This window comes from Coccinella septempunctata, chromosome 4 (assembly GCF_907165205.1).
Source record: "Coccinella septempunctata chromosome 4, icCocSept1.1, whole genome shotgun sequence".
Classification (NCBI taxonomy): domain Eukaryota; kingdom Metazoa; phylum Arthropoda; class Insecta; order Coleoptera; family Coccinellidae; genus Coccinella; species Coccinella septempunctata.
Window position 1 is genome coordinate 17,046,368 of NC_058192.1, and position 13,089 is coordinate 17,059,456.

Sequence of the window (13,089 nt, forward strand, 5' to 3'; positions counted from 1 at the left end):
AAGTTATCTTTAAAATGTAAATGGCAAAGGCCAAGTTATCAATTTCAATATATGATGCAAATTGAGTGTTTTATTCGATTTAAAAAAAACTACGCTTAAAAAATCACCCTTTATAATGAGCAAAGTATCTTATGTTGGCGTAAAAATGTTTCTATCCATGATACCATCAATGAAGGGTAAAAGTGTCGAAACGGCAATTTTTGAGTTGACTCGAACCATCATGGGTGCTTTGGAGGGGGGGCAAATCCCTTTAGGAATCTTTCCCGATTTCTCCAAGACATTTGACATGGTTGACCATCTGACATTATTGGAAAAGTTGAAAGCTTATGGTATAAGAGACAAACAATTGGAAATCTTCCGTAATTTTTTTAAGGAAAGGATACAGAGGGTAGAAATAGAGATTGAAGGGAAAACGTTTTTGTCGAACGACGAGGTATTAGAGAACGGCGTGGTCCAAGGTAGTATACTTGGTACGCTACTCTTTTTAATTTATATGAATGACCTCATCTCCTCAGTAACATTTGCGGATGATACAAGTTTCATTATTCGAGAAAACGATGTAAACTCAGTCACTTTAACGGCTAAACTAACAGCGGCGTCTGTATATAAGTGGTGTCAAAGAAAGAGCCTCATATTAAATTTCACCAAAACAGAGTGTATGTTTTTTTCCGCATCTAGAAAGCCTACAAATTATCCCAAGTCGATGGACCTTCTGGATCACACTGTTCCCATTTCCTCTAACACAAGATTTTTGGGTGTGATTATTGATTCCAATTTGACTTGGAATGAACACTTAGCGTATCTCAAACCAAAGCTAGTCTCAGTCGTGTATTCTTTGAGAGTGATGGCGAGGCAAGTGGATCGTAATGTCCTAGAGATACTGTACTACACAGAACACAAATAATAAGTAGCTGTACTATGCTAATTTCCAATTTCTAACTTACGGAATAATTGCTTGGGGGGGGGGGGGGTGTACTGGTGTCGATCAAATAATAATTAATCAGAAATCGGCTATTCGTGTAATCTATGGCCTAATTGCTTGGGGGGGGGGGGGTGTACTGGTGTCGATCAAATAATAATTAATCAGAAATCGGCTATTCGTGTAATCTATGGCCTATCTTACAGGCAGTCTTGTCGTGGTCATTTCAAAAAGAACAAAGTTTTGACACTTATTGGTCTTTTCATCTACAGATGTCTTTTATTTTTCCATAAAAATAGAGAAATTTATTTCAGTTCATATGAGAACTTAAATAGAACCAGGCGCATGTTCCCTTTGCATTATCCGAAACATAATCTAACGCTAACTGGAGAAAAATGCAGAGTATATCTGCATTAATCTTTTCAATAAAATTCCTAGACCCATCCAAACCATAAAAATTTTCAAATCTGATTTGAAACAATTTCTGATGGAAAAAGAACCCTACAGCGTTCAGGAGTTCCTCTCATCTTAGATCTGAGCGCTCCACATTTACTTATAAGTTATGATTTTTTACTTTCGTTTTATTTGACGTTATCTCTTTACATAATGTAAATGTTCTTGAGAATAAATAAATCTATCTATCTATCTCTCTATCTGATCATCGAACGATATTACTTGAATGAACAAAACACTTTCAAGGAGAATGTTTTTATTTCGGCACCAAGTCAAATTTTAAATGATGTTTTTATAGGAACAGGTTCGGATGATTGCTTTGAAAAGCATTACCTAATTATCATTCATCGAGCTCACAAGGCTCCTAATGATTCTACGTATTAATCTATTCGATAATTTATTTGTGATACAGCAGACGAAGTGTTCAGTTGGTGAATAATAGAAATACAATTTTATCACTTTTTCTGATACATGATGTACTGGTTCGTTGAGATTCTACTTCTTATCTTATTTTTATTATATCTGGTACATCTATATATTTCAAGAAATTTCGATTACTGGCGAAAAAGAAATGTACCTTTCATCAAACCAAGCCCCTTTGTGGGCAACTTGATGGACGTCATCCTTCATAAGTACGACATGGCTGGATTTTTTGAGAAGATTTATAACGATATGGACGTTCCGTTCTTTGGAATATTCCTCTTTTCGAAACCAGCACTAATCATCAAAGACGTTAATTTAATGAAACATATTCTTGTGAAAGATTTTGATCATTTTGTGGACCGGGTCATGTACGCATCAGAACATGACCCTGCTACCGCCCACATGCTATTTATAGAGAAAGGGGACAAATGGAAGACGATAAGAGCAAAAATGAGCCCTTATTTCAGCCCATCTAAAGTGAAAACCATGTTCAGCGCAATGGATAATTTGGCCATATCAATGTGCAATCACATCGTAGCCAACAAACTAGTCAATCTGGATGTTAAAGACATAAGTAGCAAATTTTCGGTGGATCTAATAGCCAAGTGTGTTTTCGGAATCGAATCGAAATCGTTGGAGATAGAAAATGGCGAATTCTTGATGATAGCACAAAAGATATTCGACACTCGTCTTATCACCTCCTTCAGATATTTGTGTTACTTCTTCTTCCACTCGTTCGTTCGAATATTCAAAATCAAATTGTTCGATCCGGAAGTTTTGAATTTCTTGAGGACTGTTTTTTGGGAATGCATAAGGATAAGAGAAGAAGATAAAATAGAAGGAAATGATCTCATGGACATTATTGTCGAGCTGAGGAAGAATAAGGAATTTTGTGAGCGCACGAAGTTTGGTAATGTATTTCATCATCAAATCAACATTAGCTACCAAAGTGCTCGGCTGGAGAGCATGTTTCATACTTACGTTTTTGTATACAGGGTGGCCATTTGAAAACGAAATAGACGAGATTACAGACGAAATAAATTTTTTCGATAGAAATGCTCGGACAGATCGATTTCTGTTTCGAGGGGGACAACTTAATATGTAGGTTACGGACGCATAGCGCTTCAACCCTTGCTACTACAACCCTCACCCCCAATTTTTGAATAGGGAAGATGGGGTGAGTGATACCTCATTTGAAAGGTATTTTTATACTGATTTCAGCACAGTAATTGTTTTTTCATTTTATGCATTAGTTCTCGAAATCTTCTCAACTAAGTATTTGAAAATGAAGTGGTGTTTTCATGGCACTTGAAGTGTTTTTTTGTGAAAAATCGACATTTTGAGCTTCAAAACAACCATGACTGTGGCTTCCTTCCTCCAATCCACTGACATAGAAATCTTTAATCAAGATGTCGAACAAACAAAGCGTATTGCGAAGGAGCTCAATCTTGCTAGCTGAAACTCAATCTAAATTATCTTCGATATAATTTGCAGTATTTCCAATAACATGCGGTAACACTTGATCGATAGAAATTTCCAAAAAGTCCAAATACGTACATATCTCTAATCAGATTACCAGGTAAGAAAATCAAATCATTAATGATGCCACAGAAATATTTTTATATTTATATATATTTAATGCATAAAATGAAAAAACAATTACTGTGCTGAAATCAGTATAAAAATACCTTTCAAATGAGGTATCACTCACCCCATCTTCCCTATTCAAAAATTGGGGGTGAGGGTTGTAGTAGCAAGGGTTGAAGCGCTATGCGTCCGTAACCTACATCCTAAGTTGTCCCCCTCGAAACAGAAATCGACCTGTCCGAGCATTTCTATCGAAAAAATTTATTTCGTCTGTAATCTCGTCTGTTTCGTTTTCAAATGGCCACCCTGTATATTGTTTCCTGGCTGTAAGTGACTTGACCGTTACCTTTAAGATCATTTTAAGATCAAATATGATTTTTCAAATAGGATCATATAATATATGGTTGATACCAGAAATGAAAAGACCGAAAAATTATTCGTTCAGACATGGCCTTAAGTGAACCCCTTGTGTTTTTATGCTCGATAGTTTGACCTTGCAGGAGCAGACACTATATGTCCAACCACAGCCCTCTTAACAGTCTTAACACCTGTGTTTAAGAGGGCTATGGTCCAACCCTAAAATTTTTGCGTATATATGATCCTAATTAAAAAATATTATATGATTTTGCAATGACCTTAAAGGTCAAGAAATAGACCTCATTTATATGAAAACTATTATTTCTCTAACATGCTCTCCAGCCGAGTTATTCATCCGTTCTGGTGCTTATGAAAGACCCTGTATATTAGACATATCTCTTTATTAGATATTAATTTCCCTCTTCAATTTCTAATATAATTGTTTCAGAGGGGGATGCAGTGATAGCACAAGCTCTCATATTCTTTGTGGCAGGATTTGAAACAACAGCATCAACCATTGCTTTCACACTTTATTCGCTATGTCTGAATCCAGATATTCAAAGAAAACTCAGGAAGGATATAAAAGATACAATTGAGAAACATGATGGAAAACTCACCATAGAATCAGTTGGGGAAATGAGCTACCTGGATATGGTAATGAAAGGTAGAATTGACTGTTAAAAAAATTAAAAAATAAGTAACAGGAATCAGTAATAGCGTGCGCAAAGAGATTGTTGAAATTCTGCTTGTCGCGAAGTTACCCCTATCAGAGACTGCCTCTCCCAATAAATTTTTTTTCTTTCGTCCAACAGGAAAAAGGTCAAGTAAATATTGAATTTGTTTTAAACTTGACCTGAGATTTTCATTGAAATTGAAGTAAATTTATATTAAACTTGGACTTTGACGTCAAAAAAGCCCATTAATACATGTGTTCAATCAACAGAAACCATGAGGAAGTATTCACCAGTTCCCATAATAGACAGGGTTTGCACCAGAGACTACAAAATACCTTCAACTGATGTTATCATAGAAAAGGGAGTAGTAATATTATTACCAGTGAGTGGCATACAAAATGATCCGCGGAATTTCAAAGAACCAGAAGAATACATACCAGAGAGATTCGAGTCTTATAAGGAAGACATATCATATTTATCTTTTGGTCATGGGCCCAGAGCATGTATAGGTAGGTAAACAATATCCCCCTATAAACAAGTTCATTCACCATTTACTGTTTTGAGTCGCCTAACCCCACCAATCGTCTAGGAAGACCATGCACTATCAAGTCAACAACTTGCACTGTACAAATAGTATAGACGGCTGTTGTACCAAAGAGTCACTGTTTGGTACAACAGCCGTCTATACTTTAGAAGGCTGTTGTACAAACAACCTGACTATTGTTGAGTCAAATAGATTTAGTTTTCCTATAAACGACTTCTCAAAGAGCTGAATGAAATTGGTGTTCACGGTACAGCTTAGACTATCTTATAAATAAATCCCAGAGGGTAAAGGTGAGTGAAGAAGTGATGAGAATGGAAACGGCGATGCGGTCTTCACTTTCTCCTTTACATAAATGGAATAAGAGAAAAAACGAAATTTAAGAACACATGATTTGCTATGCTGATGGAACACAAATTGATTTCAATCGAATAACCGGTTTTGATTATGTTCCTTGTGGCCTTCCATTGAATTCTAAAAGAATTTAAGACCAAAATGATAACCAACAATGACTCAACAATTGATGGTGGTTGGCTTGTTCGATTGAGATCGTAACATATTGTTTTTTAAATCAATGGATGTTGTATATGAATTAATTCTGATCAATAATAATTAATATAATTTTCAGGTCGCCGTTTTGGTCTTCTGGCCACTAAGTTAGCGATTATAAGAGTTTTGAGAGAGTTTGAGGTTCATTCAACAGATGAAACACCAGTTCCCCTTTTGTTCAACACCAAATCCACTATCCCACAACCTCTTGAAAAGTTAAAGATGAGTTTTATTGCAACAGATCCACTTTTTTGAAGAAATTGAATCAACTACCATTTGGTAGGTGTTAATGCATGTTGAAAAGATTAATACTGTATTTGAATTATGCTCATAATCTAAAATAATGTATGTCCTCAGTCCCCAATTTTTTTCAATGATAGTGATATAAAACAAACTGTATATGGAGTACTGTAGAATTGTTCAACAATAGTTGAGGATATAATATAATAAGATAATAAAATGAATGTTATTTTTTTAGAGGATGTAGTATTGATTTTTGGCAGAGAGAAAACACACATTTTCAGTATAATGAAATCACAACACTTTCAGAAAATCAATTGAAATATGAAGAAACTTTGGGTTTATCATTGCAAATATTTAAAGTTTCTGCAAATACAGATGGTATGCATTGAATAGAAATGTACAAGACATAGCTCCATTTGTCTGGGAAATTTCAATTTGATGCATACCATCTCGGTTCGATCTGAAGTTACAGAATAGGGCCGTTAGTATAAATTTAGGGATATTGAATAGAATAGATTTATCAATGTTATTTTTATTCATAATGCTGATTCAAAAAAATACTGCATATATAAATCACAAAAACTCATTCAAACAACCAGTTTGTACTATAAATATAAAAAATTAACTATTATCTACGATTATTATGGCTCTTTTTGTAAGGATTAGATTTTTTCAAATCGAAAACCTTCGTTTTCAGTTTGCTCTGAATTTTATTATACTGATATTGAGCTATAACTGGTGGTTTAGTTGCTACTGTATCGTTAATTTTCAGCTCAGATGTAGATTTTTCTTCCAATAACTTTAATTTGGCTTCTATTGCTTGTATTTGAGATTCCCTGTCATTTTTTATCACTGGTTTAGCCATAGCTAAGGCAGGTATTACAATTTCTTGTCGAGGTTTTGTGATTTCCTCCTGAATAAGATACACCTGAATAATCGGAAGATTTCTAAAATAAATTATTCACTTACGTCATTAATACTATGTGCCCAAGCAACAATGATTTTCTTTTGTCCAACCAACATATTATGTAATTTGTCCTTAGCTTTGAGTGCATCCTCTTCTTTCATGTAAGTAACAAAAGCATAGCCTCTAGGTTGTCCGGCTTGTGGTCCAGTTCGGTGAAAAAGTAAGTCAAACTTCGCAATATCACCATGTTTTTGCACAAGTTTCAGAAGTTGATACCAGTTGGAAAAAAGTTTGTTTTAGTAAATTTGTTATGTTTACTAATTTTTCAGTTTTTTCTATTCCAGTAGATACTTACTCAGTGATTCGAAAATCTAAATTTCCAATCCATAACCTCCAGTCTTTAATTTTTTTGTTCGATTCTTCGACTTCTGTTGACATCTCCGTGAAATTATGAGATCCGATTTTGTACCTATTCCTTCGCTTTTCCGACCATTACCATTAGACCCACATTCTTCTAATATTAGAGTTAAGAAAATATGGTGGGTAGAGTTTAAAAATATTTTCTCTCTTCACTGCTCTCTTCATTCCTTCTCTTCATGTTCTATGTTTATCACAGAAGCAATGCAGTTTTCCCTTTCCCCCACACTCCACAGTCAATAAATTCTTGTCAAATTAATAAGACGAAAACAGGAATTTTCGACACTAAGAAAAAAATTAACATTTCTACAAACAATTGTTATCTATCTATTAGGTTGTCTATATATGTATCTATTGAGAAAATAAGAAAAAAATGTAAATGTATGAACAATGTAAGATAAGTGGTGGTGGGGGAAATCATCTGATATTTGTTTTGAAATTATGACAGAAATTTTACTGTTGTCAACCTCCAAAATTAAAATGACCAAAGAATAAGCCAGAAAACTGGTGAAGGTTTATTAAAGATTACCTATAATCTTTGGTTTTTATATTGTAAGGTTCAGCTTCAGCTTATCCTTATTATAATAAGAGACCGAATGGTAAAACTATAGTTTAAATGTATTGAATTGCCTTCTCGTATAAAGAGTTGAAGATGGTGAATCATGAAGCTTATGAGATTTATCCTTTAATTTCATTATCTAGCCAAGTTGAATCAGTGGCTGCTTATGGTACGTTGAATTGGCCATGTTATTACAAAATTCGTGATTTTTTATTTTAATGCAGATGACAATCTTCTTATTGGAACACGACAAGGATTTCTATTTATGTACAATGTAGAATCAGGTACGGAAGAAAAGTATAATGTTCAACTGATGAGATTGAATAAATCTTTCAGTAAAAAAGCAATTTCCCAATTAGAAGTAGTTCCTGACTATCAGCTACTGATATGTCTCACAGGTGAGTTATGTCCCAAGCATTGGATAAATCATAAATAATGAATTTCTGTTTGAAAATGTTCATTTTGTTTAATATAATCTAAGGATTTGATTGAATGTGTTTCATTACAGACAATATTGTACAAGTTCATGACATTAATTCTATAAATTTCAATTTAATAACGCAAATTCAACGTACTCGGGGTGCCACCTACTTCACCTTGAATATAAGGGTAAGTGTGCATAGTAAGAAGTACTAAGTGTTATATTGAATCTATGAAACTTTTAGAGGGAGAAGTCCTTGACTGGTGGTGGTGCTGTCCTTGTTCGGATGGCGGTTGTTGTAAAAAGAAAACTACAGCTCTATTATTTGAAAAATAATGAATTCATGCAGTTGGGTGAAGATATAAACTTAAGTGAGGTTCCAAGAAGTGTTATTTGGTCTCAAGAATCACTTTGTATTGGCTATAAAGGGGAATATGCTCTTGTAGAGTTGACTGATAATAAACATTCTGAACTATTTCCAACAAGTGGGAGTCGTTCCAGTGATCCCTGCATGGTTAAAGTTTCAGAAAGAGCATATGCTCTTTGTAGAGACTCTCAAACAGTTTTTGTGAATGTTAAGGGTGAAACAGAAATTACTACGGCTCTCAGATGGTCAGATGTGCCTCTTGCATTAGCTTGGGATGAACCATATGTTCTGGCAGCCCTTCCAGATAAAGTTGAAGTTAAAACTCCTGATGCAGCAGGTCTTACCCAAACTTTGAGTGAGATGAGTAAGTGATTATCCTTCTTCAGTTGTGAGAACTGTGATAAAATAATCTTTGAGGAACAAACAGTTGAAATGTGAAACTTCTAAAATTTTCTTATCTCAAATCTTCTGTAATGGTATCTTTTAAACTAGGTATCACATAAAATATATGCTGCTTTTGTTTTGTTATATTCTTAATATGTAAATTTTTTAGCCAAAGTGAGATTTTTAGTATCATGCAATCAAGGACGTGTATATGCAGCTAATTTAAGTCAAGTTTGGGCTATAACTAGTGTCAATATTGCAAAACAGAGGAAACTGTTACTAGATTCTAAACAATTTCAATTAGCTCTCAAATTAACTGTGAGTACTCTTTGTATTTTCCTTGCCTATAGGATTGTCAAATATTTTATTATTTTGTAGGCAATTTCTGATGAGTGTGAAGATGACAAAAGAGAAAAAGTTCATCATATACAGACTCTATTGGCCTATGATCTCTTTTCTAACAAACAATTTCATGAAAGCATGAAGGAATTTCAAAAATTGAAAACTGATCCTTATGATGTTATAAGACTTTTCCCTGAGCTTTTACCTCATCAAAGTGGAGAGAATAATCCCCTTGCCGGTCCACCATTGGTTGGTAAGGACTTGGAAACAGGATTATTGGCCCTCATAGATTATTTGACTGATATAAGACACCCTCTTAAACTGGAAGTGGCAAATAATAATGATGCAAAGAGTAAAACTGCTTTGCATTTACTTCAGATTATTGATACTACCCTATTGAAGTGCTATTTGCAAACAAATGATGCTCTTGTGGCCCCTCTGTTGAGACTGAATTATTGTCATTTATCAGAAGCTGAAAAGGTATTAAGGAAAATGGGGCGACATAATGAGTTAGTAATATTGTATCAAACTAAAGGCCAGCATCGTAAAGCTTTAGAGCTGCTTAAATCTGAAAAAGCAATTGAGAGGACAATTAAGTATTTGCAGCATTTAGGTCCAGATCAGGCAAGTCTTATCACTCTTTAGTTACAACTAAAGAAACATGTCATTTCGTTTGTGATGTTTTTTGGTAAAATAAAAGCCTTCATTAATATTGTTATTATAATATTATATTGCAGGTTGGTCTCATTCTGGAATTTGCAAATTGGGTGCTGACTGAAGCTCCAGAGGAGGGCCTACGTATTTTTATCGAATACAATCCAGATGATGAGCAACCACCAAAGCCTCGGGTTTTAGATTTCCTTCTGAGATCTCACCCAAGTGTAGTCATTCCTTACCTTGAACATGTTGTCCATGTGTGGAAAGATACTAATCCATTATTTCACAATGCATTGGTGCATCAGTATAGGGAGAGATCAATGCAAGAACAAACTGATGTATCTAGACGCTTGCTGTTAGAATTTTTGGAAAAGAGTCAAAACTATATTGCAGAGTCTGTCCTGGCACAGTTTCCAAATGAAGGTTTTCTCGAGGAAAGGGCTGTGATTTTGGGCAGATTAGGAAGGCATGATGAGTCGTTGGCTATTTATATCAGAGTATTGGGAGATATTGAAAAAGCATTGAAGTATTGTGAAAAGGTGTATGATGCAAATAATTCGAAATGTAAAGGGGTGAGTAGTTTTCTATTGAGGACTGAGAAATATAAGAAATCAAAAAGGCTACTGAAATTTCAAGTCGGAAAAAATGTATCAATGAAGATTATCTGCAGAAAAATATTTCTGAAACCCCACTTAATCAGTAACATTTTGTGTGCAACAGCTTGTATCTCCACAAATAAAAACAAAAAACTCAAATAATATGTTTTCTTATCTTGAATGAGACGTCATATCCCTATTAATCTTATTGTCTTTCCATGTTCAGGTTTATGTTTCTCTCATCAAGCAAATCTTAGACCCAGACTCATGTCCCCCGCCCAGCAGTATTTTGTCCCCGAAAACTGCTACACCAGATGTGGAATTGGCTTTGAAAATCATGGATGAACACGCGACCCAATTAGATCCCATTGAAACACTTAGTTATTTACCAGAAAATGTACCTATTGGAAGAATTCAATCATTTCTGCTTAAGGCTCTCCACAAATCTATATCAGAAAGGAGAAGAGCCCAACTGCTGAAAGGGCTTTTATATGCAGAGCACCTGCAATGTCAAGAGTTGAGATTTAGGTTGCAAGCTCAGAAAGTTTTGATTACTGAACTTAACGTCTGTCCAGTTTGCAAAAAAAGGTTTGGAAACCAGAGGTATGTATTTTGCATTTCTTATCAAGTTATAATAGTTTTTACATAGGTTAGAAGTTTCATTTACTAGCAATCAAATAAAGCTCTTTTAATGAGTTCTGCATGTAAAGTGGTAATATGGTTGTTAATGTTGGAAATATCCTGAAAGATTTTCAGGAATTCGATAGACATCACGAAAATGAAATGCAGGGCGTTGCTTCTACTTTTTAATAGAAATGACACGTTTTACGCTGAGATTCTTAGATTCAAAGCCATGAGGCGGCGTTTCTTTACTTTGGTACTCTTGGTCGACGATCTAATCGTAATAATCTGCATATTTGATGAATATGTTCAAGCATACGGATACGCGGATGACATAGTTGATTTGCTGACCAACGGTGACGATGTCACACCATCATAGCGGCCCTTCAGAAAACATTGACCATCATTCAAGGTTCAGGTTTGTCGCAAAACCTTGATTGTACCATTTAATAGGAAGAGGAAATTACAAATTACCCCTCCAATTCTCTACAGCGAATCAATCCCACTTGTAGAGGGAACCAAATATTTGGGTGTAAACCTGAATAGGAAGCTCATCTGGAACTCTCATGTAGATGAATCAATCCACAGAGCCAGAAACTTCTTTTGGGTTTGTCAAAGAATTATGGAAAAACGATAATTCCTTTTGCCAGCATTACCTGGAGTTTCTGTACAGAGCGTCGCTCTACTACTACTGCAACTATGGAGATGCTATCAGACTTCCCTTCCCTTTACTTTTTGTGCTAGGAAAGGAAATATTTGCATCTCACAGACTCTACAACTCAACTCTGACCTACCCAGAAAAACTAGTTTTTGTGCTTAATCAGCTCAGCCGAATTGGAAGCTGACGAGCTGTTGGGCATGAGGACTGATATGGTCGTGAAAAGGACCAGCTCGAACTTCTGTTCGCTGGATAGGCTAGCGATAGCATTTCAGTTATAATTAGTTTATTTTTGCATAATTTCAATTCAAGAGCATAGGGATAATTTCGCTTCATCATACAATACAATAAAATAGGGCCCTGGCTTCCACATTACGAAGTATATGGTTAGAGGTTAGCCTCTGCGCTCCTTGCCTAGTATGCCTTATCTACTGCATTTACGAGAATCGGCATCAGTCTGTGGGGAAAAAGAAGGAACCGCCTTTAAAAGATTATTTTGAGGCAAGACAGCAGCGGTCAAATTAATGATGTTCGCATTTGGCGTCATCAGAATCTAGAAACGATCGTAAAATCCTATCCTTCTCTCGCGAAGAGTGAACTTCACTTCATTCTAGTTAGTTTTCACTTTTCATCACTTTAGAGTATTCAGATAGTATTGTTTTATTTGTTCGTAACACTTAGCGTGTGATTTCTTTTGAAAATATTACCAACTTGAATGCAATATCCCACAGACAGGTTGTCAATAATTCCTGAATGGAGTAGGAATAGTTATAGCATATATAAAAAATTTTCAAATATAACATATTCAACATATGAGTTAGAGTCATGACTAAGTTTCTTGTAATAACACAAAAATAGAATCTAGAATTTAGCGGCATCAAGTCGCTGCATCATTTCACTGTACTCGTATTTCCAGTTATATTGATTTGAACTTGAAAGTTTAGTTTTTATTTGAAATACTCGTCCTCTTTATGCAATATTTGTTTTCAGCGCTCTGGTGAGATACCCAAATGGAGATGTTGTTCATTATTCTTGTCAAGATAAGTAATCATCGATTATTTCAATGCACTTACCAAAAATTTATATATAAATAATAAAATTTATTCATATTTATACATATGTATAGAAAAAAAATCAACTAAAATATATTATACTGCCCAAATCTGTTTTTTTTATCATTACTTTCAAGTTTCTCGGTGTTATTGAGTATTTTTCATTATTTTGAATAAACACTAGGTACAATTGAATTTATTTCGACGTTTTTGTTCTTGAAACGGTCCTAGCAAATGAAATACATATAATAAACAAAAAAAAGTTAGATCTTAAAAGAAATGATAGTTGGGAAAAATATACGATCTTAATTAAATAGGGTTTATCACAGCCGTCTTCATTTATGTTTGAGAAGGCTGTGAAT

At 34.7% G+C, this 13,089-nt stretch overlaps 3 protein-coding genes across 4 annotated transcripts; 2 read left to right on the forward strand and 1 right to left on the reverse strand.

Moving 5' to 3' along the window:
- The first annotated feature begins 1,697 nt into the window (after nt 1–1,697).
- Nucleotides 1,698–5,980, forward strand: LOC123310890 (cytochrome P450 6k1-like). The gene is made up of 4 exons (XM_044894576.1): nt 1,698–2,705; nt 4,188–4,403; nt 4,683–4,922; nt 5,583–5,980. The coding sequence occupies exons 1-4, from the start codon at nt 1,844–1,846 to the stop codon at nt 5,756–5,758; spliced, it is 1,494 nt and encodes a 497-aa protein (XP_044750511.1). The 5' UTR covers nt 1,698–1,843; the 3' UTR covers nt 5,759–5,980.
- A 282-nt stretch (nt 5,981–6,262) lies between these two features.
- LOC123310891 (probable RNA-binding protein 18) lies at nt 6,263–7,390 on the reverse strand. The gene is made up of 3 exons (XM_044894577.1): nt 7,009–7,390; nt 6,716–6,929; nt 6,263–6,659 (listed from the first exon to the last, which is right to left on the reverse strand). The coding sequence occupies exons 1-3, from the start codon at nt 7,089–7,091 to the stop codon at nt 6,375–6,377; spliced, it is 582 nt and encodes a 193-aa protein (XP_044750512.1). The 5' UTR covers nt 7,092–7,390; the 3' UTR covers nt 6,263–6,374.
- Nucleotides 7,391–7,457: 67 nt separating this feature from the next.
- Nucleotides 7,458–12,837, forward strand: LOC123310888 (vam6/Vps39-like protein). Of its 2 annotated transcripts, XM_044894574.1 has the most exons (10): nt 7,458–7,583; nt 7,640–7,798; nt 7,854–8,027; nt 8,138–8,238; nt 8,295–8,781; nt 8,971–9,119; nt 9,180–9,767; nt 9,881–10,372; nt 10,623–10,999; nt 12,666–12,837. In XM_044894574.1, exons 2-10 carry the CDS (start codon nt 7,723–7,725, stop codon nt 12,721–12,723), a joined length of 2,502 nt encoding a protein of 833 aa, XP_044750509.1. In that variant the 5' UTR covers nt 7,458–7,583; nt 7,640–7,722; the 3' UTR covers nt 12,724–12,837. The 2 variants fall into 2 exon arrangements, with proteins under 2 accessions (XP_044750509.1, XP_044750508.1); XM_044894573.1 differs by lacking the exon at nt 7,458–7,583 and having other exon boundaries at nt 7,597–7,798.
- Nucleotides 12,838–13,089: the final 252 nt, after the last annotated feature.